This window comes from Bubalus bubalis, chromosome 15, assembly GCF_019923935.1.
Source record: "Bubalus bubalis isolate 160015118507 breed Murrah chromosome 15, NDDB_SH_1, whole genome shotgun sequence".
NCBI lineage: Eukaryota > Metazoa > Chordata > Mammalia > Artiodactyla > Bovidae > Bubalus > Bubalus bubalis.
The window spans coordinates 50,599,412-50,627,019 of record NC_059171.1 but is presented as its reverse complement, the minus strand read 5'-3'; the positions used below and the strand labels follow the sequence as shown (position 1 = coordinate 50,627,019).

Genomic DNA, 27,608 nt, shown 5'->3' with positions numbered 1-27,608 from the left:
CAGGGACAAGGGAGTCTGGTGGGCTGCCGTCTATGGGGTCACACAGAGTTGGACACAACTGAAGTGACTTAGCAGCAGCAGGGTATATATGCCAATCCCAATTACCCAATCTACCCCATCCCACCCCCTGCTTGATATCATCCTTTTAAACCACAATTTCCTCATTTGAAAAATGGGAATGACAGTAGTGTCTGAAAGTGAAAGGTCACTCAGTCTGTCTCTTTGTGACCCCATGGACTGTAGCCCGCTGGGCTCCTCTTCCATGAAATTCTCCAGGCAAAAGTACTAGAATGGGTAGCCATTCCCTTCTCCAGGGGATCTTCCTGACCCAGGGATCAAACCCAGGTCTTCTGCATTGCAGGAGCTGGGATTGCAGATTCTGAGCCACCAGGGAAGCCAAATAGTATTTGAGGAATTGGTGAGATTGCTAATAAGTGTAAAACTCTTAACACTGTGTGGCTCCTCAATTAATGTTTACTCGATTTTTTTTTAAGTGGCATTCTTGAAGTCTGAACATAACTGCCCTTCCTTGCTACATCTTTATAGGTGTTTGGTGCACTAATGCCAGTGGGTGATATGAATAATCTGAGGTCTTATTAGGCTTTATATTTACGATATTAAGAAATATATTTCTTTCCATTCTAAAAATTTTCATTTTACATGAGAACCAAGTGATAAAACATAATTAGTAGCCTAGATTTTAATTGAGAAGATGAGATTTATTGAAGTAGAATCCCCAATTTGTACATTTCTTGAGACAAAAAAATTAGAAAATATCCCCTCCCCACTTAAACAAATAAGACTCAAAAAGGATAGAAATGGATGTCTTCTCTTACAACAAAGTAGGCAATATAATGGGATTGCATGAGAAGATTTTAAAGTCCACAGTTAGGTTCCCTCTCAGCAGTTGCCCTTCTCTGTAACTTTCACATGAATCTTGCACAGAATCGGCTCTTTCTGGTGGTTGACCTGCCCCTTGGGGTGGCTCAGGGGCACTTCTTTAGTAGGTGCATTGTGATATTCTTCACAGCCAGCATGGTCTCTGTACAGGTGGGTTTGATGAGTGTCTCTGGGAGTAAAAAGCCAAAATGCCCAGTGTCACGTAGTTCAAAAGCAAACGTGTAGGGTATTCCATTTTTGTAGGCCCAATCCATTGAGCTACCAGAACTCACATCTAAAAGTTAAAAAAAAAATTGTCAACCTCACTAGAGTATGTAATTTTCAAAATGTATATATAGTACTTGCTTACTAAGCTATACTAAATCTTTCCACTTAAATACCCTTTCAACAGGAGCAATTTAACCAGAGTTCCTTAACACTGAGCTCATGGAACTTATAAATCATACCTGCTATCATCATAAATCATCCTAGCCACTTTCAGTCTGGTTCTTGCCTCTGACATTTATGAAAACTTTGCTCTTGGAGGATCTAGTCTATGCAGCAATGCTTTTCCAGTACAATGACCTCAATTTCTCAGCTTCAACTTCAATATCATTTCTCTCCACCCTCACTTCATTCACCAAGAAACATACCCATATTGTGGGCTTTTTTCTTCTCTTCCAAGGTCTAGAATATTGAAATTCTGATCTCAGAAAACCTCATTTCTTCTATATCCCCTGTTTTTCACTCCTGATGAACTTGTTCTTTGCCTTTACTTATTGCAGTTTCTAAGACTGCCCACAGGCTTCTTAGAATTTCATTGAACTCTCTAGCTGACTATGAATTACACCACTAAATTTCTCACTAGACCCTTCTTTTCTAGCCCTTTTCTGCTTTTGATTTACTAATTCTCAATTCTGAAGTCCAGTTTCTCCATTTTCGATCTCAACAGGGAGATGGAGAAAATCTGTTGTAAATTCATTCATTCTGAAGTCTTTCTCCATTACCAATAGTATTATAGGTGCCTTTTTCTAGACTTTCACTTACAGACCCTTCGTCATTCTCTTCTGGTCCTGCCCCTTACTTTATCACTGTTTCCACTCTCATTATGGGTAGTTAACCCAGCACCTCCTCTGCTTCCATCCCACTCTTCACCTTTCTCCTAGCTCAGGAAGAAATGCTGCTCGTCTTTTACACGTGACATTGTCTGATGCTATTTTTTGTTGTCTTCTCTGGTAGTGAGAGGGTCCCTTCTCCAGGACCTTGTTTTGCTAATAGACCACCCCTTCTCTTGCATCCTCATTGACCAAACTGTCCCAGCCCTACTTCCCTGGAGCATTTCCTTCTCAAGATCCCTACTATATATTATCTTCTTTTTCTTCTTTCTTTTGCTTTAGCTCTCAAAAGATAATCTATATATGTTGTTTCTACATCCTCAACCACTTTCAATCTGGTTCTTGCCTCTACCAGACTATGAAGCCTTTGTTCTTGAAGGTCACCTATGACAGCGGGCCTAATCTCCTTTTTCATTTTTTCCTTGCTCAGATCACACTTTTAGCCTCTCAGCAGCATTTAACCTAGCTGATAATCCATTCTGGCAACTCTCTCCTTCTGGCTTTTGTGACCTTATACACTCCAGCTTTCCAGCACAGAACTGAAAGCCCACACTGTGGGCTTGGACTGTGTCCAATCACAGCACCTTCTGGGATTCTTTGTGCCTCAGTCTTCCTTTTGAAAAAGGGATCATAGTACCTACTGCATAGAGTTGTTTTGAAAATTAAAGCAATCAGGATGCATTTGGTGTTACTGTTTAATACCTTTAACCCCAAAGTGCCTAGTATGCAGTTTTTAGCATAACATGCTTTTAATAATTAACTCATAAATGAATAAATTTTCATAGAAGAATCTTTATATACTTTTTCCTGAAGTTTATATGATCCAGCCTAACATAACACCATTATTTAAAAATTTTCCCTCTCAAATGATACCACTTTTTGATGCCATTTTTGCTAGGACTAGTTAGACAGAATTACATAACGATGACAATCAAATGACTCTGCTGTTTCCCAGGACCCCTTTGCTTCAGTTGGGGCCAGAAGGTAGGCTGTGGCTTTCTTGTCCCTCTGGGTTAGAGTCAGTCACTGGAACTGCAAATAGTAGCCATAGTAGCCGAAGTCAGAGACAATATTTGCCAACCCTTACATCATGGTGATATGACAGCCTCATTTCTATGGTAACAGGTTGCTCTCAGTAAATATAACACTATGACTGTGTCTTAAAACCAAGCTGAAAGGTGAACTGTGAGTAAGGCTTTTTAAAAATTAATGTTTTTAGATTTTTAATATATATTGTATTGGCATTAACTGGTAATGTGATTTTAAAAAATACTATATTTCCCCTTTCAAAGTGGCTCTTTTAAAAGACAGTTATAGAAAGGTCAGCATTAGACCAATGATCATTAACTTAAAAAAAATTTCTGATACTTAAGATATCACCATTACCAGGATAAACTTATAAACAATGTTAATTAACAAGCCAAGCATTTCTTCTGAAGGCTGAAGAAGTGATTGGTTAGAAATGGATAAATTGGTTACAATGGATAAATTAAAGAAATTAAGAAATTTGCTAGCTCATTGAAAAGTATAATTGAATGTCAATGTCTGTACACCCACATATAATGTACATTATATGATTCACTATATGGTCATGGTGAGCTTCTAGAATGACACTAGATATTCAGGAATATATGGTTTCTCACTAGATTTTCTAAATCATATAGTCAATGAATTTTATTTTTACATTTCTTTTTGGCTACACTGGGTCTTTGTACATGGGCTCTCTAGTTGTGGAGAGTGGGGTCTTCTCCTGTGGTGTGTGGACCTCTCATTGTGGTGGTATCTCTTGTGGCTCCCAGGCACTAGGTGCTCAGGCTTCAGTGGTTGTCACACTTGGCCTAGTTGCCCCAAGGCATTTGGGATCTTCCTGGACCAGGGATTAAACCTGTGTCCCTGGCATCGGCAGGCAGATTTTTAACCACTGGGTCACCAGAGAAGTCTGTTAATGAATTGCACAGTTTGAAAGACTATGGGAAATGACCTAGTCCCATTCCTCATGCATCAGTTGTGCAAACTGAAGCCCAGGATTATCGTCTTTGTCAGGATTCTGTCTAACTAGTGGCAGAATTAAGACTAGAATCCATGTCTCCTGGTTCTATATATGTCCAAGTTATGTCCATACACTGGAAAGAACTTGTTACTCTTTATCTCTTTATTTCACATGAAATAGGAGATATTTTAATTACCATTCAAGAAGAAATTCAGTTGATGGTGTTATGTAAGAAATAGAATGTCATAACAAGAACGGTGAAGGAAAGGGATAAAAAGGAAGCTCTTTCAGAGCTGAAACATTACTTCATTTTCTTCTCAAGGCCCATTACCATTTCACAGGAGTTACACCTGCTTAAGGAGCCCATTTGGGTACTTTGTACTGTCATGAGATCTCAGTTCAACTCTGTCGTCTTTATTACGTGCTTAGCGTGTTCTCTGTGTAGGATTTATTTGAATTGGGACAGTCATTTCTGTCAAGCAGCGTAAAACTAGTCAGACGTAAACTTCCATCTTCCTTGGCTAATTTGGTAGTCAAAAATTTCATTTTGGGGAGTGGGGAACATATTTTCTCTCTCTCTCTTTTTTTTTTTTTTAAAGGGAAGTCATTACACAGGATATTGGTTCAAGAGATGATTCCAACACAGCATCCAAAGGAAACTTACACAATGTGCTGGAGGCAGGCCCGTATCGGTACTGTACCCCATGAACTGACCGAAGTGCATTCACAGCCTTATAAGCTGCAGATTCCTATTAATTTAAATGGAGAAATTATATCACATACATCACTGCATTGACACCTTTAGAAACACCGACATGTTGTCTGAGTATTATCAGTACTCAATTTAGAGAACGCTGGGCACACTGATGAATAGCTGTATTTAATGGTAATATTGTTATTCTTTGTTGCATATTGCATTTTGCAATATGTTTTAGAGCACACTATTTCCCTTAATTTCTACAGTGAGCCAGTGATCAGTAATATTTCCATATATAGACAAGGAAAGGAAGGCTCATCAAGGTTCAGTGGTCAGACTGGGGTTACACTGCATGGAATGGTTGGGTTGAAATAAAGACATCTTCCGAGACCGATTTAGTGTTCTGCCCTCTTTATTTTGAACTAGTTCAGAGACACCATTTCTATAAATTACAAAATGCTTGACAGGGCAGAGCTCATGTCAGTCTTACTCATAGCTACATATACACCATTTAGCAACATGGTTGTATATAACAGATGCTTAATCACTATTTTTAAGAGAAATTTAAAAAAATAGATTATTTTAATTAAAATTTTTTTTTTAGCCACACAGCATGAGAGATCTTAGTTCCCTGACCAGGGATGGAACCTGCGCCCCCTGCAGGGAAAGCATGGAGTCTTTGCTGCTGGACCATGAGGGAAGTCCCCTTAATCACTATTTCTTGCATGTATGTTGAATAAGCATAGATCTGCAAGAGCATCAAGATAATCTTTTCAATCCTTAAGTACATACTTCACTGGCTAGGTTCAAGGTAGTTAAAACCCATTTGAATCAGTTCCCAAACCCTTTAATTCAGTAGGAGTGACTCCTCTTGTTCTGTGTGTTTATCCTTCGTGGGAATGGAAACACTTTCAGAATGCTTCCTGGCTTCTAAGGTTACACACTCCTCTGGCAGAGCTCAGCCAGGTGTGGCTAAGATGTAGAAATTCTAAGGTGGAACTTCCTACCTATGCCAAAAAGCAGGAAAAATAAATGCCATAAATATACCTAAAGGTGAATATTCCTAAGATGAACTCAAATGATAAAGACTACCCTGTGAAAACATTTTCAAATGGTGTGAAAGGACTAGTTTCAACAAGGAGTTAGAGACATATTGAGTGACCAGTGAGGGGAAAAGAAGTATGCTGAGACTGGTGTATGACTCTCCCATTTCCACTTGCCTGTGAATAATTTAATGCAGCACACTGAAGCACTCTGGGCAACACGGTGTTGTATGTTGGGCCCGGCTTCAGCCTGCTGCTCTCGCTTACCTCCGGGATGCAGAGAGCAGCATTTGCAGCAAACGCTACACGGGGCTATTTAGGGACCAGGCAGTAGGACCTGACAAACATTTATTATTGATCTCCCTGATGATGACATTCTCCTCGTGGGAGCCAACAGAATAGGAATGTAAACACCATAATGAGGTATCTTTATGGAGAATGTGCAAAGACTTTTAACATTTTCTCCAATGGCCTCAGCAATAGTCCATGGCAAGGGCAGATATTTCTACATTTAGAAGATTACTGCATCCTGATATGAACAGACCTTTTTTCCTTTTTATTTCAGATGACTAAACCCAAAGGGGGGAAAAAAAACTATTGAGAAAAAAAAAAAAAGATAATCACTCTGCCTGTTTTCACAAAACATAGTTTTAGCCTTTTGTGATCACTGGACTTCTGTGACTGGGGTGTATGTTGATAAGAGGTTTAGGCATATTCCTTCCACAGAGTAGAAACTTCATCAAATTTTCTAAGAATTATTTTCCAGGGTGGCATCTATTTAGATAAGTTTAAGTGATTCTTCCTTTCTCCATTGCTTTTTTCCCCCAAGTTGTTCAGAAGGACCCAGGCCTCCTTTATTGGATCTCAGCTAAGTAAGGAGTATATTTGTTCTTTAAATATTTGTATATTTAAAGCAAGTTTGGGGACTTCTCTAGCAATCTGGTGTTTAAGACTCCATGTTCCCAGTGCAGAGGGTACAGGTTCCAACCCCAGTTAAGGAACTAAGATCCCACGTGCCACATGCTGTGGCATAGCATGGCCAAAAATAATAATCATTTTTTAAAAGTTAAAAAAAAAAAGATCTTCATGACCTAAATATGTTAGCAGAACCACAGACTCCTACATATTGATGGAATGCTTTTGAACAAGTTGAACAGAATTTAATGGTTTCTGGTTAACATTCACAGACTATCTGGTTTCTGAGAACTGTAATCTTGGTATTAGCAATTTAGCTTATCTGCAACCCACGAACAGGATTTCTCAATAGGGTTACTGCTGACAGTTTGGACTGAATTGCTCTTTGCTGTGGAAGGCTGTCCTGTGTAATGTAGGATATTTCATAGCATCCTTGGCCTCTACCCACTAGATGCCAGTAACATCTTCCACCCCTGTGGTGGCAATCAAAAAATGTCCCTAACATTGTCCAGTGTCCCTTGGGAGGAGAGTTCATCACTGATCCAATTTTCATACCATATCCTCTAATCCAAGACAAAAAGAAAGTAATTTAACTGCTGGTGGGAAAATAAATTCAAAATATGGAGACCATCCTCATGTGATAGTTTGAATACATTGCATATTCTATATAATCAGTCGGGAGGATACAAACAGACGCTGTGCCCAATTTAGAAAGGGATGAACAACTGCCTATAGAAATATTGCAGTACAGGTGCTACGCTGCCAGGGCACTAACACCGAAAATGAAAAGCGTCTTTGCTCCACTGAGGAGCTGAAGAATAGCACCATCTAGCATCACTCCCACCTTTACAGTATTTCTCAAGAGAGAGAATTTGCTCAGAATTCTTGCACAAAAGGCTAAGAACAGAGTTCCTCTTTTGGATAGGAAACAAACCTTCCCCAGACCACCTTCTGACCACCTCATGTTCCTCATTCCTCCTAGGTCCTGGATATCTAGATCAGGGATTCCTGCAATCCCAAGCAACAGATGCAGGATTTGGAGATTGAGGTATAGGAAGAAAGGGGATGCTTTTATGAAAAAAACTTTAAAGTGTAACATACCTACAGAAGTGTATACAAATTAAATTTATAGCTTGATGAAGGATCACAAATTGCACACACTCATCCAGTAACCAGCATCCAGACAAAGAACAGAACATCAACAGCAACCCAAAGCTTGCCTACGCCCCCTCCCAATCCCTTCTCCCTCCTTGTTCCTTACTTGTAACACTATCTATTAGCTTGGCCTGGCTTTGAACTTCATTGGCCTCTAGATGCTACAGGCTCAGAACCAGACTCATTTACAAGGAATTAATTCCTGTAGTGGATAGCTTGTTGGGTTTCTGAGATGAGGAGAGGAAGGAACTCTGCTCTTTCACTTTCAAGTAATCTCATGCTTGAAAAGCTGTTCATTCTAAGCACCAACTTGTCAGATACATGCCCAGAGACTTAGTGGTATTAAGCAAATAGCGCTTATAAATTAAAACTTGCTTCTAATTAATGAGAGTCAGACCATAATTTATGAACAATTATTTACTCAATAAAGTTAATTACACTCCTGCATATGTGACCGAAGTTGTAAAACAATCAAATCTATCCTGACATTTTCCAAATAACATGTGGTAAGAAAGTAAATAGTTTCAAATGATAGCATTTGAGAAGCAGTGTAGCACAGTGGTTAAAAGCAACAACATTTGAGCTAGATTTGGAGTGAATCCTGGGTATGACAGTGAGTAGTGGTGTGTTCTTATTTTAATTATTTAATATGCTTAGGTTTCAGTTTCCTCATCTATAAAATGAGGATAATAGTTACTATATATGATTAAGACCTTTCTTAATCATATACAGTAACTATTATATATATATACTATATACTATACTATATATATAACTATATATTATATATAATATATATACTATATATATAGTATATATAACTATATATACTATATATATACTATATATATAACTATATATATGTATAACTATAGTTATACATATACTATATAACTATACTATAGTTATACTATATAACTATATAGTATATATATATATAGTATAGTATATATAGTATAGTGTGTGTATATATATACACAATGCTTGTTGCATCATTACATAGGACCATCTTGGCATTAGAAAAGCATGAAGCCCGACACACATATCCAGCTTCAAGTACTTACCACACAGCTAAAATTGGGGATTGTTGCATACTTGTAAGAATATGGATACAGCAACATCTGAGCATATGCGTGAAAAGATAGGTAAGCCGTGATGTGCTTCCTGTGCTTTCGGAGGAAGTTAGCTACAGCTTTCACTTCCGGCTCAGATTCTGGGAACGGTCCACAGTATGTATCGTCACAAGGATGCGTGGAGGCTCCTTCATCTGCGAGTTAGAAAGGAAAATGGGCTGTAGGCACGGGCAGGCAAGAAGCAAGAAACACAAATAGCCATTGTTAAACGGATTCTTCTGTTGTTTCTGTAAACACACGATATTATTAAGCAGTTCGCCTAATTTGTCATTTACTGAAATTAATATTGAAAAATCCAAGGTGGCTCAGGCCTCCATGTATATAATGGCCGGGCAGCCTGAATAGGAACTGGATGCTGCTTGTTTAGCGAAGCCTGCATAAAACACCCTAACGGGAGGGCTCCAACAGCTGGAGAACTAATTCTGTATGATCCCCCCAGAGCAGGTAAGGCCTCTTGTTTATATACTGCATGACACTTGCACTTTCCCACCATAACACTCAACCCACTTGTCCTAAGTGTCAATAGTTACTCATTTAATATGCAGTCAATATTTACACTGATCTGGGTGCCTGGGATATACTGGAAGACAACATAGGAAGAAATCCCTGCTATAACCGAACCCGCATTCAGTCTGGATTCTTTGTTAGATTCTAATGCTCTGTGAAGGCAGGGACTGTGTCTTTCTTTTTGGGCACCTGACAACTAGAACAATAATATGCAAGTGTTCAACAAACAGTTGTTGAATAAGTAAATGTCAGATCAAAAGAAAAGTCTAGACATCTGTATAGATGTCTGATAAGATACAAATATTGATATATTAAGAACAGGGAGGCAAAACAGAAATAATTCCACAGAACATGCCAATTTCTGTTATATTTTTAGATCAGCTATAGTCAAACTGGTTTTATAAAACCCAAGAGAGCTCTCTAGTTATCTTCAGGGTCAGTTCAGTTAAGAAATCCTCAAAAGTAAATTTTAATATTTTTGAAATTAAAAAATTATGCAAGTCCATGAAGGAGAGGGAGGAAAATAAGATTTACAGTAATAATCACAGAGGATTAAGGTTCCAAGAAATTTTGGAAATAATGGCATTTTCCATAGTGATTTGCCATTCTGAGTCCTTGCTATCTCTCCTATAACTGGAACGCTGGAACTCTTTCCATAAACAAATGGAAAATGGTTGGTAGGTCTATGACCTAGTCTAGCACTACTGAAAATGAAAAAACTAAGACCAGGCTAATTCTTGAGGACATTATGTCTCATTTATGCAGAAGGAGTCAGGATAGGGAACTTAAAGCAATTGTGGTTTTCTTCCTTGGACTCTAATTTTGAACTCAAAGCCTCAAAAGCAACTGGGATATATATGGAACTCAGAACTTAATATAAAAACTATAGCTAAGGCTCCAAAAGGAACAGAAAAAACTAGACCTTTGAGCAACACTGATGTAAAGGAGAGATCACAAACTGAGCAACTACTTCCAGAGGGAGCAGAAGTAATGAGCTAGAGAAACAAGAGCTCACAACAACCATAGTAAATATTCTCAAGGGCATATGGGAGGGCACTGGAAACATTAGACAGGGGCAAGAAGTTATAAAAAAGAACCATAAGATATAATGGAAAAAACTTAACTCATGGGTTGCATGAATGCAATCAATGTGTGAATTGATGAGATGGAGTGGATTTTGAAACATTCCCAGAGGCATTGAGAAGGGAACAAAGAATTGTAAAAATGAAAAAAAAATTAAAGGACATGAAAAATAGAATAATCGCCAACATCTGATTAGTAGGGCTTCTAAATGAAAAATCAAGTTAACCACTTGAAGAATTGCTAATTGAAATTTTGCCACGATTAAAGGTTAAATGGTCTTATTGTGTACCAACATGAGAGAGAAAAGGAAAAATATCAACATGATACAGTTAAGTGAAATTTAGGAGCAAGGAATCAATTCCAGAGAGAAAGCAGCAGACCATCTATAGAGGAATGAAATTAGATTCACATCTGACATTTTAAATAGCAACACTTGTTCAGTCACTAAGTTGTGTTCCAGTTCTTTTCGATCCCATGGACTGCAGCATGCCAGGCTTCCCTGTCCTTCACTATCTCCCAGAGTTTGCTTAAATTCACTAACTCATGTCCACTGAGTTAGTGATGGCATCCAACAATCTCATCCTCTGTCGTCCCCTGTTCCTCCTGCCCTCAGTCTTTCCCAGCATCATGGTCTTTTTCAATGAGTCGGCTGTTCACATTAGGTGGCCAAAGTATTGGAGCTTCAGCATCAGGCCTTCCAGTAAATATTCATGGTTGGTTTCCTTTAGGATTGATTAATCTCCTTGCAGTCCAAGGGACTCTCAAGAGTCTTCACCACCACCATTATTTGAAACCATCAGTTCTTCAGTGCTCAGCTCACCTGACATTTTAAACAGCAAAACTAGAATAATATTTGCAAAGTTTTTTTGAAACAGGAAATTTGAGTCTAGACTTACAGCTGAATTCATTGAAATGCGAGAGTGAAATAAAGATGTCATAGTTATTGGCATATTTTCATTGGTTATTTTTTCATTTTAAATGTGTACTATTTTCACTTACAGTTTTTAAATTTCATGTATTACATAATTTTAAAGTTTTAAAAAGATTTTAGTTATCATCAATTTTGTCAGATTGCTTACTAAGATTGTTATTATTGATATTTTCACAAGCAATGGTCAAGAGCACCATCTCTTCCAACAATACCCTGAAAGTGCATCACCTTTTGATTTTTGCCTTTGATGGCAAAATTTAATTTGCCTTCCTTATTGCAAGTATGTTTGAACATTGATTTATAGGTTGAAATTGGATTGGACATGCCTCTGAATTGGTTAATCTTGTCTTTAGCTCATATTATTGTTGGGCTGTTTATCTTTTTTTGGTTGGTTGGTTTAGTTGCTAAGTTATCTCCAACTCTTGCAACCCCATGGCCCATAGCCCCCCAGGTTCCCTGTCCATGGGATTTCCCAGGCAAGAATATTGGAGTGGGTGGCCATTCCCTTCTCCAGAGGATCTGCCCGACCCAGGGAGCAAACCTGTGTCTCCTGCATTGGCAGTGGGGGAATGAGCCACAAGGGAAGCCCTACTCATGTATAAAAGAGCTTTGTATAGATGTTTGTCATCTGCATTGCATTTTATCCTCATATTTATACTTTCCAATTGTTTATGATAGCTTTTTATAATTTTAAACATCTTAAATTTTATATAATTACTATGTCTTTTTCAATGGCTTTTGGGTTTCCTGTCTTGGTTAAGAATTTTTTCCTATTCTGAGGGATTATAGCTTGTTTGTAGGTTTTCTTCTAAGAATGTTGTCATTTAAAAAAAATTATTATTTTTGGCTGTGCTGGGTCTTTGGTGCTGCGTAAGCTTTTCTGTAGTTGCCGTGCGCAGGGGCTGCTCTCTAGTTGCAGTGTGCAGGTTTCACTGCTGTGGCTTCTTTTGTTGCAGAGCACGGGCTCTTGGTGTGTGGGCTTCAGTAGTTGTGGCACGTGTGCTCAGCAGTTGCAGCTCCTGGGCTCTGGAGCACAGGCTCGATAGTGGCGGCGCATGTGCTTAGTTGCTCAACAGCGTGTGGGATTTTCCCGTGTCAGGGATCAAGCCTATGTCTCCTGCATTAGCAGATGGATTCTTTGCCACTGAGCTACCAGGGAAACCTCAAGAATGTTATCATTTTATCTTTTTTCCATCTAAGTCTTTAATCCTTTTGGATTTCTTTTTATACATATGTAACACACAGCTTTGTCTTCAGTTTTTCTATATTGATAGACAATTCATTCAGCATAATTTATTAAATATGCTACCATTTTCCCACTGAATTGAAAAACCACCTTGGTCATATATTAAACTCTGTTGCATTTGTTGATCTATTCCTGGATTCTCTGTTCTGCTGTTCTATTAGTCTCTTTCCTTATTGTCACCCTATTAGTCTATAGTAGCATTAAGATATGTGCTGATATCAGACAAGTTCCCCTTACTGTTATTCTTTTTTTCAGTGCTTTTTAGGGTCTATTTGCTTTTCCATATAGATTTAATAATCATTTTATCAGTCCCCCAAAACATAAATGAAAAACCCTGTTGAGACTCTAACTGGAATTGCACTAAATTTATACTGATTTTTTGAGGATATTATAATACTGAGTCACCCAATCCAAGGACATGTTACACCATTCCATTTGCTCAGATGGTGTTTTATGTTCATCATCAATATTTTATCACTCTTTTCTTCAGTATATCTTGTTTATTGTTGTTATTACTATGAATTGGTAACTATTTCTTTTTAAAAATTGTTACACAATTTTAATGGTTACCTTTCATTTACAGTTATTACTAAATATTGCTATATTCCCCATGTTGTACAGTATGTCCCTGAATTTATCTTACACCTAGTGGTTTGTACCTTCCATTCCCTCATCCCATAACTGCCCCTCCACCCTCCTCCTAGTAACTATGCTTGTTCTGTATATCTGTGAGTCTGCTTCTGTTTTTGTTACATTCGTTAATTTGTTGTATTTTTATTTTACACGTAAAAGTGGTATCATTCAATCTTCCTACTTCTGTATGACTTATTTAATGTAGCATAATGCCCTCTAAGTCCACGCATGTTGCTGAAAATGGCAAAATTTTATTATTTTTATGACTGAGCAGTATTCCAATGCATATGTATATCACATCTTCATCCATTCATCTGTTGATGGACACTTACATTGCTTCCATATTTTGGCAGTTATAAATAATGCTGCTCTGAACATTGGAGTGCATTCCTTCTTGAATAAGTGTTTTTTGTTTTTGATATGTACCCAGGAGTGAAATTGCTGGGTCATATGGTAATACTGTTTTTAGTGTTTTGAGAAACCATACTGTTTTCCCTAGTGGCTACCACTGGTAGCTATTTTCCAAATGGTCCTCTAAGACTGTGGTGGTAGAAGTCACTTCATGATACCATGAGAACTCCTCCCATTCTCCCCCTTCCTGTCCTCTACCAGATCCATCAGACCTAACTAGGAATTAGTTGTCCAAACCATCTCTTTAAACTTCATTTTGGAGCCTTCTGTGCTGTCAAAATAAAAAAAAATGTGGCCCATTAAATTTTATATTAAATATATGTTATTTACACATATAAATAGTGTTTTCTGATAACTGTATCCTTAGATAATATCATATTGGGATAATGAGTGACAGCTCAACTGACATTTCTTTAGAAAATCAGACCCTCTTCTAAATAACATTCTAAGTTGCTAAATTACTTGCTTTGTTCAAACTGTCAAGAAAGAAGGCCCATAATTCTTTAGTATTCTCATTTTCCATTCTTTCTATAGATTGTGAAGTATTTCTAAGCCATTCCTGAATCTGTAGAAGCTAGAGATCTACTTGTTTTTCAGCTAATAGTGGGTAAGGATTGCCGTCTTCTATCCTTTATAAGGTAAGAAAAACCAAACAATGCTTTTCTTTTCCAAGAAATACACTTCTTCTGAGTAGCAAGGGGGATAACTACACTGTACTGAAGACAGAGCTAGTGCTAGTATTCCTTTCTGGAGTGGGGAGCATTCGCGGCGAGATTGAGGTGGGATGCTGAGAGTCTTGTATCCCTGGCTGTGTGGCCACAGGGAGACACTATTCTTGACCTGAAGCACTTGCTTTCCCACACCTTCACTAAATCTTCTCTGGGTATATCTGAGGTTTTTGTAACATCGCTTACTAACATAGGTGGTACAGATCTAACACAGGATGGGAAGAACAGCAGGGTTTGGAATATAGAATAGTTCTACAGATGACTATGTCTGGCTGTAAATTCAGTAGCATGTATGTTGTACTGTAGTTATTTATTTTTATAGACTCTACCACTTCTGTAGAGGGTGAACTCCTCTAGGACAGAAGTCATGCCTTATTATTCCCAGTACTTAGCAAAGTGGACACCTTTGCTCCACTCTAATTGTTGTTGAATGAATAAGCTGAGCTGACCCTCCTCAGGGGGGGTGCTTATATCTTGGACTATTTCATTGAATCCAGGTTTTTGCTTAGACAATACCAGTTCATCTCCATGGAACGCTGAGGACTCACCAGGGCAACACCACCACCACCACCAAACTACCTTCAAAAAGCCTGTTGGTGTATGAAAACACTCTATTACCTAAGCATTTCTTGAATAATTTCAAATCCGAAATTCTGAGCTTTCCCAAGATTGCTACTGCTAAGTCACTTCAGTCGTGTCCGACTCTGTGTGACCCCATAGAGGACAGCCCACCAGGCTTCCCCGTCCCTGGGATTCTCCAGGCAAGAACATTGGAGTGGGTTGCCATTTCCTTCTCCAATGGATGAAGGTGAAAAGTGAAAGTGAATTCGCTCAGTCGTGTCCGACCCTCAGTGACCCCATGGACTGCAGCCTTCTAGGCTCCTCCATCCATGGGATTTTTCAGGCAAGAGTACTGGAGTGGGGTGCCATTGCCTTCTCCGTTCCCAAGATTATACCTTAATAAATGTTTAGCAAGGAAATGGGATACTTCAAAACTTCTTCTCTATGGTGATGAGCCCCAATTGTTTATGCATGTAGATGCAAATCCTCCCTTGCCCCTAACACAAGCTATCCTGAGTGATAGTTTCATGAGTGAGCTTTTAATAGGTCATAGCCAAAAAGGGCCATTAAGTTTCCTCTTAGATTGCATAAAAGCTGTGACAGTATGCTGATACGTTTCTTTCAGAGGATGGATGGAGAGATATTTGTAACTGGAGGGGAGTGTTTACAACAGGAAGGCATTTTTTTTTCCCTTTAGCCTCAGACTTTATTGTTTGAATATTTGCAACTGTTATTCTATACACAAATGTTAATTTCTTATAAAACTCTATATTCTGTATTGCTTGGTCACCTCACTCTCCATTTTATGCCACATTTCCATCAAGAACTATTTCCTCAAGGAACGTGCAGAGAGAGCAGAGGGGTGTGGAGGATGGACAGGGCCAGAAAAGGTATAGGCTGGCCAGTGAAGCAGGAAAATGGTCCATGGCTTAAGAAGGACCAGGTGATCCTTCAGGAGACCAGAAGCCTTACCTGGCTTCTCACAGAGCTTGAAATATTTTCCTCCCTTGGCTTCTGATATACTCTCCTCCTTTTCCCATCTCTACTATTTTTTTTTCATTTATTATTATTTTTATTGGAGTATAATTGCTTTACAATGTTGTGTTAGTTTTTTTTTAATTTTATTTTTAAACTTTACATAATTGTATTAGTTTTGCCAAATATCAAAATGAATCCGCCACAGGTATACATGTGTTCCCCATCCTGAACCCTCCTCCCTCCTCCCTCCCCATTCCATCCCTCTGGGTCGTCCCAGTGCACCAGCCCCAAGCATCCAGCATCGTGCATCGAACCTGGACTGGCAACTTGTTTCATACATGATATTTTACATGTTTCAATGCCATTATCCCAAATCTCCCCACCCTCTCCCTCTCCCACAGAGTCCATAAGACTGTTCTATACATCAGTGTCTCTTTTGCTGTCTCGTACACAGGGTTATTGTTACCATCTTTCTAAATTTCATATATATGCGTTAGTATACTGTATTGGTGTTTTTCTTTCTGGCTTACTTCACTCTGTACAATAGGCTCCAGTTTCATCCACCTCATTAGAACTGATTCAAATGTATTCTTTTTAATGGCTGAGTAATACTCCATTGTGTATATGTACCACAGCTTTCTTATCCATTCATCTGCTGATGGGCATCTAGGTTGCTTCCATGTCCTGGCTATTATAAACAGTGCTGTGATGAACACTGGGGTACACGTGTCTCTTTCCTTCTGGTTTCCTCAGTGTGTATGCCCAGCAGTGGGATTGCTGGATCATAAGGCAGCTCTATTTCCAGTTTTTTAAGGAATCTCCACACTGTTCTCCATAGTGGCTGTACTAGTTTGCATTCCCACCAACAGTGTAAGAGGGTTCCCTTTTCTCCACACCCTCTCCAGCATTTATTGCTTGTAGACTTTTGGATCGCAGCCATTCTGACTGGTGTGAAATGGTACCTCATAGTGGTTTTGATTTGCATTTCTCTGATAATGAGTGATGTTGAGCATCTTTTCATGTGTTTGTTAGCCATCTGTATGTCTTCTTTGGAGAAATGTCTATTTAGTTCTTTGGCCCATTTTTTGATTGGGTCATTTATTTTTCTGGAGTTGAGCTGTAGGAGTTGCTTGTATAGTCTTGTGATTAGTTGTTTGTCAGTTGCTTCATTTGCTATTATTTTCTCCCATTCTGAAGGCTGTCTTTTCACCTTGCTAATAGTTTCCTTTGATGTGCAGAAGCTTTTAAGGTTAATTAGGTCCCATTTGTTCATTTTGCTTTTATTTCCAATATTCTGGGAGGTGGGTCATAGAGGATCCTGCTGTGATGTATGTCAGAGAGTGTTTTGCCTATGTTCTCCTCTAGGAGTTTTATAGTTTCTGGTCTTACGTTTAGATCTTTAATCCATTTTGAGTTTATTTTTGTGTATGGTGTTAGAAAGTGTTCTAGTTTCATTCTTTTACAAGTGGTTGACCAGATTTCCCAGCACCACTTGTTAAAGAGATTATCTTTAATCCATTGTATATTCTTGCCTCCTTTGTCAAATATAAGGTGTCCATATGTGTGTGGATTTATCTCTGGGCTTTCTATTTTGTTCCATTGATCTATATTTCTGTCTTTGTGCCAGTACCATACTGTCTTGATAACTGTGGCTTTGTAGTAGAGCCTGAAGTCAGGTAGGTTGATTCCTCCAGTTCCATTCTTCTTTCTCAAGATTGCTTTGGCTATTCGAGGTTTTTTGTATTTCCATACAAATTGTGAAATTATTTGTTCTAGCTCTGTGAAGAATGCTTTTGGTAGCTTGATAGGGATTGCATTGAATCTATAGATTGCTTTGGGTAGTATACTCATTTTCACTATATTGATTCTTCCAATCCATGAACATGGTATATTTCTCCATCTGTTAGTGTCCTCTTTGATTTCTTTCACCAGTGCTTTATAGTTTTCTATATATAGGTCTTTAGTTTCTTTAGGTAGATATATTCCTAAGTATTTTATTCTTTCCGTTGCAATGGTGAATGGAATTGTTTCCTTAATTTCTCTTTCTGTTTTCTCACTATTAGTGTATAGGAATGCAAGGGATTTCTGTGTGTTGATTTTATATCCTGCAACTTTACTAGTTGATTAGTTCTAGTAGTTTTCTGGTGGAGTCTTTAGGGTTTTCTATGTAGAGGATCATGTCATTTGCAAATAGTGAGAGTTTTACTTCTTTTCCAATTTGGATTCCTTTTATTTCTTTTTCTGCTCTGATTGCTGTGGCCAAAACTTCCAAAACTATGTTGAATAGTAATGGTGAAAGTGGGCACCCTTGTCTTGTTCCTGAGTTTAGAGGAAATGCTTTCAATTTTTCACCGTTGAGGATAATGTTTGCTGTGGGTTTGTCATATATAGCTTTTATTATGTTGAGGTATGTTCCTTCTATTCCTGCTTTCCAGAGAGTTTTGATCATAAATGGATGTTGAATTTTGTCAAAGGCTTTCTCTGCATCTATTGAGATAATCATATGGTTTTTATTTTTCAATTTGTTAATGTGGTGTATTACATTGATTGATTTGCGGATATTGAAGAATCCTTGCATCCCTGGGATAAAGCCCACTTGGTCATGGTGTATGATCTTTTTAATGTGTTGTTGGATTCTGATTGCTAGAATTTTGTTAAGGATTTTTGCATCTATGTTCATCAGTGATATTGGCCTGTAGTTTTCTTTTTTTGTGGGATCTTTGTCAGGTTTTGGTATTAGGGTGATGGTGGCCTCATAGAATGAGTTTGGAAGTTTACCTTCCTCTGCAATTTTCTGGAAGAGTTTGAGCAGGATAGGTGTTAGCTCTTCTCTAAATTTTTGGTAGAATTCAGCTGTGAAGCCGTTCTGCTGTACAACAGCATGCACCAGCTATGCGTATACGTATATCCCCTCCCTGTTGAACCTCCCTCCCCTTCTCCCCCACATTCTCCTCTTATATTTTTCTTCCAACAACTATATTATTTCCTTCTCAGCCCTCTTTATGGGTTTGTCTTCCTCTTTTAGTCCTTAAAAGAAAAGTACCCAGTTGTTCTGCCCTTAGTCCATTTTCTCCAATAATCTCTCAATGACTATGTCTTCTTCAGCTCCTGCTTATGTATTGATAGTTTCATTCATTTAGTTCTATGCACCTCAAACTAGGACGGGTCAGTGAACAAACTAAAGTTTTCTGCCACATAGAATTTACATTTTAACGGTGGCAGTGACAGTGATGGGGAGATGAACAACACAGTGACTAAGTAATTGCACTGTGTAGTAGAAGTGGAACAGAGAAAAGGCAGAGAGTAAAAGAAAGATCAGGAATTCTGGGGATGTGAGTTGCGATTACAAAGATGGCACTGAGAGCTATTCTTAGTAGCTGAAGTTGAGCATTCTTGAAGAACACAGGCGGTCAGCCAGTGCCGCTGGGGAAGAGTGTTTTGGGTGGAGCTAACAGCCAATGTGATGGCTCCACAGCGGGCCTGGCGTGTGCCTGGCCAGTGTGCATGCAGCCAAGTGTCGAGCGTGGGGTAGAAATCGACTAGATCAGACAATCAACGGGGGACCAGGTCATGTGAAGTTCTTTTTTTAATTTGGTTTTTATATTGGAGCATAGTTGCTTTACAACATTGTGTTAGTTTCTGCTGTGCAGCAAAGTGGATCAATTATACGTATACATATATCCCCTCTTCCTTGGATTTCCTTCCCATTTGGGTCACCACAGAGCACTGAGTAGAGTTCCCTGGGCTATACAGTAGGTTCTCATTAGTTATCTGTTTTATACACAGTAGTGTATATATGTTGATCCCAATCTCCCAACCATACCCACTCTTTGGTACCCATATATTAGAGTCTGTGTGTCTGTTTCTGCTTTGCAAGTAAGTCATAAGGAGACAAAAAATACTGTATATTAATACATATATGTGGAATCTAGAAAAATGGTATATGTGTGTGTTTGCCTTAGTCGCCCATTCATGTCCGACTCCTACCCCAAAAAATTAGAGTGAAAAAAATGATGAGGAAACCAGTGGGTTAGGAAGAGAGTTTTATATTATGGAGGTCAAGTGAAGCTAAATGTTTTGAAAAATAAAGCATGATTCACGTGGTCAAAGCAGCTTAGAAACTAAGTAAGGTGAGATCAAGACGTGACCATTGTATTTAGCAATGTGGGATTTGATTAGAGTATAATACTATGTGCAGTGAGTTTATATAGTATAATATTATGTGTAGGGACTAGGAGAGGATGAGACTCTGCTAAAAAGGAACAAAGGCATGGGGCAGTAGCTGGTGGAAGAAGGGGAGACAGGATTTTTTCAGATGAGAGGAATAATGGCATGCTTTCATGCTGATGGGGGAAAGCCCAGTAGAGAACCAAACAAACACACCAGCCAACCAGACAAACAGACAACAAAACAATAGAGATGGGAAAATTCCTGGAGCAATATTCTTGAGTAGGAAATATCTAGTTCAAGTCAATGTCTTGAATCTCTATCTCAAGCTTTCTGCATGTCTCCACCGGCTTGTCTCAGAGGCACTGGAAGCTCAAGCTGTCCTTAGATGAAATCATCTCTGTCTTTCCTACCCACCAAAGTGACCTCTTGCAATGTTTCTTAACCTATATTTCCCTCATTCATTGAGTGGCTCAAGTCAGAAACTTAGATGGAGAGACCCTGAAAGTAGCCCTCTCCCTAATCCCTCCATGCTGTTGGAGAGGAAATTCAGTCGATCCCATCTGTTCCACCTCTATGTGACTCCTACGAGCAAAGTGCAGACCCTCAGCATTATTCCCCTGCATTACCACAATAGTTCGTTGCCTTCAGTCTGGCTTGCCTTGAATGCCTTCTCAACAATGTCATTGTAATCTTCTAAAAACGTAAAACTGATCTTATTGCTCTGTTGTTTAAAGGCCTTCATTGGCTGCCTTCTAGATAAAGTGCTAAAGTCTTTGAGTGGGTGCTAAGTCACTTCAGTCGTGTCTGACTCTGTGCACCCCCATGGACCATAGCCCGCCAGGCTCCTCTGTCCATGGGATTCTCCAGGCAAGAATACTGGAGTGGCTTGCCATGCCCTCCTCCAGGGGATCTTCCTGACCCAGGAATGGAACCTGCGTCTCTTACATCTCCTGCATTGGCAGGTGGGTTCTTTACCACTAGCACCACCTGGGAGGTCTTTACTATGGCTTAAAGGCCAGAGAGGTAGTGTGGTCAAAGTGTCTGAAAATAGTAGTGAAAGGCATTACAGTTCATCTTGTTGTGTGTTTTTCTGTCTTAAAAAAAAAATGAATTTATGGGACTTGCCTGGGAGTCCTGTGGTTAAGACTCAGCACTTCCGCTGCAGGGGGCATGGGTTCAATCCCTGGAAGGGGAACTAAGATCCCATATGCTGAGAGGCATAGCCAAAAATAAAAAAATCAAAACCCAATTGGTGATTTTTGTCCTGTTGCTATACAGAGAGCACTGTGATTGGTATTTAACCATTTACCAGATGATGTCATGGACCTTCTGTAGTTCTATAATAGTTTCAAGGTTACATAGTTCCCCCTTTTTTAGAATTCAGAATGTCAGAGGGTTATGCTTTCTCCTTCTGGCCAGATGCCTATGGGATAAGGCCCTTCATGATCTGTTCTGTTGATTTGCTTGAAATTTTAGGTTCCACCAGTCTGTCTTAAACATTCTACTTCTACTTTTAATACACTACACTCTTCACCACACTATTGGTTATTTTCCTGATATTCCACACACCTTGTCTTATGACTTTGTACGTGCTGTTCCCTTGTCTGATGTATCTCTTTTCTTCCCAGTCTGATTTTACTTGTTCTTCAGATAGCACTTCTCCTTGGCACCTTTTCCAGTGGCCCCCAGGCTGGGTTAGGTGCCTGTACTTTGTATGCCTGTAACGCCCTTTATCTGCATTTGTCATAAAACTTAGTGCCTATGTTAAAATGTATGCAAACCCATTTCCCTACTCGATTAGGCAAAGCAGAGTGCTTGACCAATGTTGGGTGCAAAATAAACTCAAAAGCATTTTATTTCATAATTATCATATATGAGCTAAATGGTATAATATGGAGAAGGATTATCCCTCAATTTAATGCTGTTTGCCTGAGAAACATATATAGACACTGGAATATTCTATAGCACTTTATGGTTTAATTTTATTGATTGGCATCCTGCCACAGTTATTTACTACAGATTACGTATTGATTCAGCAGCAAAATGGGATATCACATTGAGAATGCTTTCTGCCAGTGTATCTCTAATTTTTTGCCTTACTTATTTGTCTTTAAAAAATAAAATCAGAATCCTGAATAGTGGGGCCTCTAAGATGGAAATAAATTAATTCAGGTGCAAAGAAAACCACTAAAACAATCTAATTTTATTTATAGCCTTTTGGGGCACTATCCAGGCTTTACTAAAATGTGAAGAAACAGCTCACAAATATTATTGAACAGAAAGTCCCTGGCGGATTTTAAGTAACCATGTTGGATATACAATTTGAAGAGTCCTGTCCAAACCTAGCCTCAATTACACAGATTCTGATCAGAAATAGCTGCTGTACTCCAGAAGATCAAGATAGCAGAAAGCTAAAGCACCAGGACACATTTCAAAGAAACAACACCATAAAAGAATTCCATAGCCAAGAAACAATGATAAAACATACTTCTGGGGGAGAGGAACAAGAATCATCTAAGCCATCACTCTAGGTTTTAGGAGCATGAGAATGTACAGGTTATTAGTTTTCTCTCAGTTTATGGGAGCCAATATATTGTTTCTGAAGCTGAAACAACAGTCTCTTTCCCATCTTTACATGCAGAACAACTGCAGAATATATAACAGGATCTCTGCAGTGCAGAGGGGGGAGATGGTAGTCTCGTCAAAAAAGCAGCAGACATCTCTGTTCTGAATGCTTCAGCAGTTTAACTTCCACACCATAGATCACCTCTTTCATTTCTGAGTTCTCAGATGCAAAACTCGACAAGGACCTCGTAAATCTAGGCAGAAGACAGTGCATGCACATATAAGGAAACGAGAGGAGAAGACAACGTAGGATATAACAGCCATAAAGTGCACGGTGCAGGCTGAGTGCATAGGAGCACAAAGGGAGGAGAGAGCGCGGGAGACCAGGGAAGGCCCCGTGAGGCTGTAATAGTGAAGAAACTAGATGGGACTCAAGATGGATGAAACTTGAAAAGATACTACTTTACTGAAAAAAAAAAATAAATAAATTCTGTTGTTTCTATGAACCTTAGTCCTTCTGGATGGTAAAATGAGGTGGAAGGTAGTCTTTATAGAGAAAAAATGGAGAAGGAACTGATACTAGAAGCAGCAATGGGCTGAAAATCACAAGACCGGGCTTGGTCAGAGCTGTCCTAATGAGCTCAGTGAACAGGCGTGTCACTGCTCTGGCTTCACTGGTCCTGGGTGGATTAGGGACCGAATTAGTGATTCTTATGTGCTGCTGTGATGTAACTGAAAGTGGGGTCTGGCTGCTCACTGCTCAAAAGCCAATAAAGAGGCCAGGTTGGTACAAAGTTTGCTGTATTTTGGATGCCAACAAACTTTCCACTTTGGAGGCTGGGGGAGTGAGGGAGAAGGCAGACGCCTGTCCAAAGGCTGACTCCCTTCACCCCCAACCAGTGGGCAAGAGTTTTTATAGACAGAGGGAGGAGGCGTGGTTACATACAGAAACAGCACAGTCAGCTCTGACAAGCATTTTGAAATTGGTCATCAGTGGTCTGACCAGCGTCATGATGATTGTTTTATGTACAGTTAATCTTCAGTTCCAGGGTTTGTTTGTTTCCATTTCTTTGAGGCTGGTTCTCAGAATTATGGGAGCTTATGTCATGCTTACAGCCTAGTCTTCAAGTACTGCAATAGTTAACTTCCACCTTGTGGGGGTTTCAGTATCTATAAGACAGATCACAAGATATAGCTCAGAATATTATTCGTAGTTCTTGAGAAGGAACTAAATGTCCTTGACTATGCTTAGTGACTGTTCAGTCACTAACTCGTGTCCAACTCTTTGTAACCCCATGGACTGCAGCACACCAGGCCTCCCTGTCCTCTACTATCTCCCAGGGTTTGCTCAAGTTTATGTCCATTAAGTCAGTGATGCTATCTTTAGTTTAGTGACTAAATTATTATTATTTAGTTTGGTTGCCTGTTTTCTTTTGTTTCTGCATTTTCTCACTTCTGTGATTCAACTTATCCTTTGGTTAAAGTTTTTTTTTTTTCACAGACCAAAGGCAGACTGAGGACACAAAGGGGTGGGGGAAGGGGGTCCAGGACCATAGGATCCTGCTCTATTTCTGTGACAGTGTGTTGCTATCAGTCCTGGGGTTTGTCTGACAGTAGCTGGTTCTCACATTACAAAATTGTTGAACTAAAAGAATTGGTTTATTTATCCTGATAAATAACTCAATTTATTCTAACATAAGCTTGTAATGGGGGAGAAAAAAGGTCAATTAGAACATGTGTGTTGGAATGAACCAAAAGGAGTGTGCCCCTCTTTTCAGCTGGGCATGTAGCAGTGGAAAAAATAAACTGAGAACTATTGGATGAGAAAGATCGCTGTGACTTCACAGCATTGATAGTTTAGGGCAGGGGTCTCCAACCTCTGGGATCTAATGAATGATGATCTGAGGTGGAGCTGATGTAATGATAAAAGAAATAAAGTGGACAATACATGTAATGGGCTTGAATCATCCCCAAACCACCCTCAATGCCCCCAGTCCATGGAAAAATTGTCTTCTATGAAACTGGTCCCTAGTGCCAAAAAGGTTGGGGACTGTTGGTTGCAGATTCCAGATGAAAAAAAATTCAGTATAATTACATGCTTATTTTTCTTTAACATCCTTAGATTATGTTCTAAGAATATGAGGATAAAACTTACTAACACAAGTAATGTAAATTGATTTCTGTTTGCAAGCACATTGTTTAATTCTCAGATTAGAAATACTTTTCTTCAATAAACACTTCCCTCCTTGCCTAAGGTCCTCCAACCCCTTTCCAAATCTGCTTCTCTTCTTGTATTACAAATTTTCATTTGTGGCACCTGATTGCCCAAACCAGAAATCATTTATTGCATCCAGCAGTGTGCAAAGAGCGGTTGGTGCCATCTTAATTTCCCACCAATACACCCAACCCAACTACTATGGTTTCAATCAAACTTTCCAGAATTATTGGAGGGGTTCCCTGACTCCAGGCTCTTCTTCTGCATCCTCAGAAGTTCCAAGTTAATCTTACTAAAATTCAAATCTTACCACATAGTTCCTTTGCTTAAAACTCACCACAGCCTTTAGGAGAAAGGGGCTGGTTGGCTGAATAATGGCCCCCAAAGATTGCCAGGTTCTAACCCATGGAATCTGTCAATGTTTCCCCAAATGGAAAAGGGCCTCTACAGATGTGATACACTGAGGAGTCTGACACGGGGGTGGGGGGGATTATCCTGGATTATCTGGGTAGGCCCTAATGTAATCACAAGTATCCTCTAAGAGTGAAATTTGATTAAAGACAGAGGGCATGTGACAGAAGCAGAGGAAAGCTGAGTCAGAGAAGATGCTAGGGTGCTGACTTTGAAGGAGAAGGAAGAGGTCACAAGGAATACAAGAGACCACTAAGAAGTTGGAAAAAACAAGGAAGTGTGTTCCTCTACAGTCTCCTGCAGGAATGGGGGCTTAGCACACCTTTAGCCTGGTGAAATCTGGCCTCCAGAACTGTAAGAAAATAAATTTGTTTTGTTTTAACTACTCGGTTTGTGGCAGTTTGTTAGAGCAGACACTAAATGAAGTGAAGTGAAGTCGCTCAGTCGTGTCCAACTCTTTGCTACCCCATGGACACCAGGCTCCTCCGTCCATGGGATTTTTTAGGCAAGAGTACAGGAGTGGGTTGCCATTTCCTTCTCCAGGGAACTTCCTGACCCTGGGATCGAACCCAGGTCTCCCACATTGTAGACAGACGCTTTACCGTTTGAGCCACCACGGAAGTCAATAGGACACAAATACACTCTTATAATCATCCTTTATTTATCCCTAAACAGCATTTATCATAGTTTAATTTAATTTTATTTTCACTTAACTGTCAGTCTTTTTTTATACTCCATTTATTCTTATTATAAAATATTGGCCATATTCCCTGTGTTGCACAATATATCCTTGTAGCTTATTTCATACAGACTAGTTTGCACCTCTTAATCCTCTATTCCTATATTGTCCTGCCCCACTTCCCTTTTCCCACTGATAACCCTAGTTTGTTCTTTACATTTTCTTTATCCATTCATCTCTTGTTGGACACTTGGGTTGCCTTCATATCTCAGCAATTATAAATAACATTGCTGTGAATATTGGGGTGCATGTATTGTTTCAAATTAGGGTTTTTGTTTTTTTCAGATATATATGCAGGGGTGGAATTGCTGGGTTCTATGTTAGTCCGGAGAAGGCAATGGCACCCCACTCCAGTACTCTTGCCTGGAAAATCCCATGGACGGAGGAGTCTGGTAGGCTGCCGTCCATGGGGTCGCTAAGAGTTGGACACGACTGAGCGACTTCACTTTCACTTTTCACTTTCATGCATTGGAGAAGGAAATGGCAACCCACTCCAGTGTTCTTGCCTGGAGAATGCCAGGGACGGGTGAGCCTGGTGGGCTGCCGTCACTGGGGTCGCACAGAGTTGGACATGACTGAAGTGACTTAGCAGCAGCAGCAGCAGCATGTTAGTTCTACTTTTAGTTTTCTGAGAAACCTTCATAGTATTTTCCATGGAGGCAGCACCGATTTACATTCCCACCAACTATGTATAAAGGTTCCTTTTTCTCCACATCCTCCTCAACATTTATTATTTTGGTTCTTTTTGATGATGGCCATTTTGACAGGTGTGAGGTAATATGTCATTGTGATTTTGATTTGCATTTCTCTGATGATTAGTGATGCTGAGCATCTGTTCATGTACCTGTTGACCATCTCTATGTCTTCTCTGGCAAATGCCTATTCAGATATTCTGCCCATTTTAATATGGTTGTGTTGGTTTTTTGATGTTGAGTTGTATGAGCTATTTATATATTTTGGATAAAATTAATCACTATTGGCCATATAATTTGCAAATATCTTCTCCCATTCAGTAGGTTGTCTTTTCATTTTGTAGATGGTTTCTTTTGCTGTGCAAAAGCTTTTAAGTTTAATTAAGTTCTATTTTTTATTTTTGCTTTTTATTACTTCTGCTTTAGGAGACAGATACAAAAAAAATGTATTGCTACGATTTATGTCAAAAAGTGTTCTGCCTATGTTTTCCTCTAGGAGTTTTATGTATGCTCAGTTGCTCCCATGGACTGTAGCCTGCCATGCTCCTCTGTCCATGGGATTTTCCAGGCAATAATACTAGAGTGGGTTGCCATTTCCTCTTCCAGAAGATATTCCTGACTCAGGGATCAAACCCATGTCTCCTGCACTGGCAGGAGGATTCTTTAGCACTGAGCCACCTGGGAAGCCAGGTCTAGGACTTTTATAGTTTCTGGTTTTATATTTAGGTCTTTAGTCCATTTTGAGTTTATTTTTGCATATGCTGTTAGAGTTCTAATTTCATCCTTTTACATGAAGCTGTCTAGATTTCCC

The 27,608-nt window shown here is 39.3% G+C and overlaps 1 protein-coding gene across 1 annotated transcript in view; it reads right to left on the bottom strand.

Moving 5' to 3' along the window:
* Window positions 1–737: 737 nt before the first annotated feature.
* CPA6 (carboxypeptidase A6) overlaps window positions 738–27,608 on the bottom strand; it is a 309,275-nt gene continuing 282,404 nt past the window's right edge. Inside the window, exons 10-12 of the mRNA XM_025265287.3 lie at window positions 8,859–9,061; window positions 4,649–4,733; window positions 738–1,174 (exon numbers count right to left, since the gene is read on the bottom strand). Of these exons, the coding sequence (XP_025121072.3) occupies window positions 987–1,174; window positions 4,649–4,733; window positions 8,859–9,061 (476 nt within the window). The 3' untranslated portion in view covers window positions 738–986. The remainder of the gene's footprint in view (window positions 1,175–4,648; window positions 4,734–8,858; window positions 9,062–27,608) is intronic.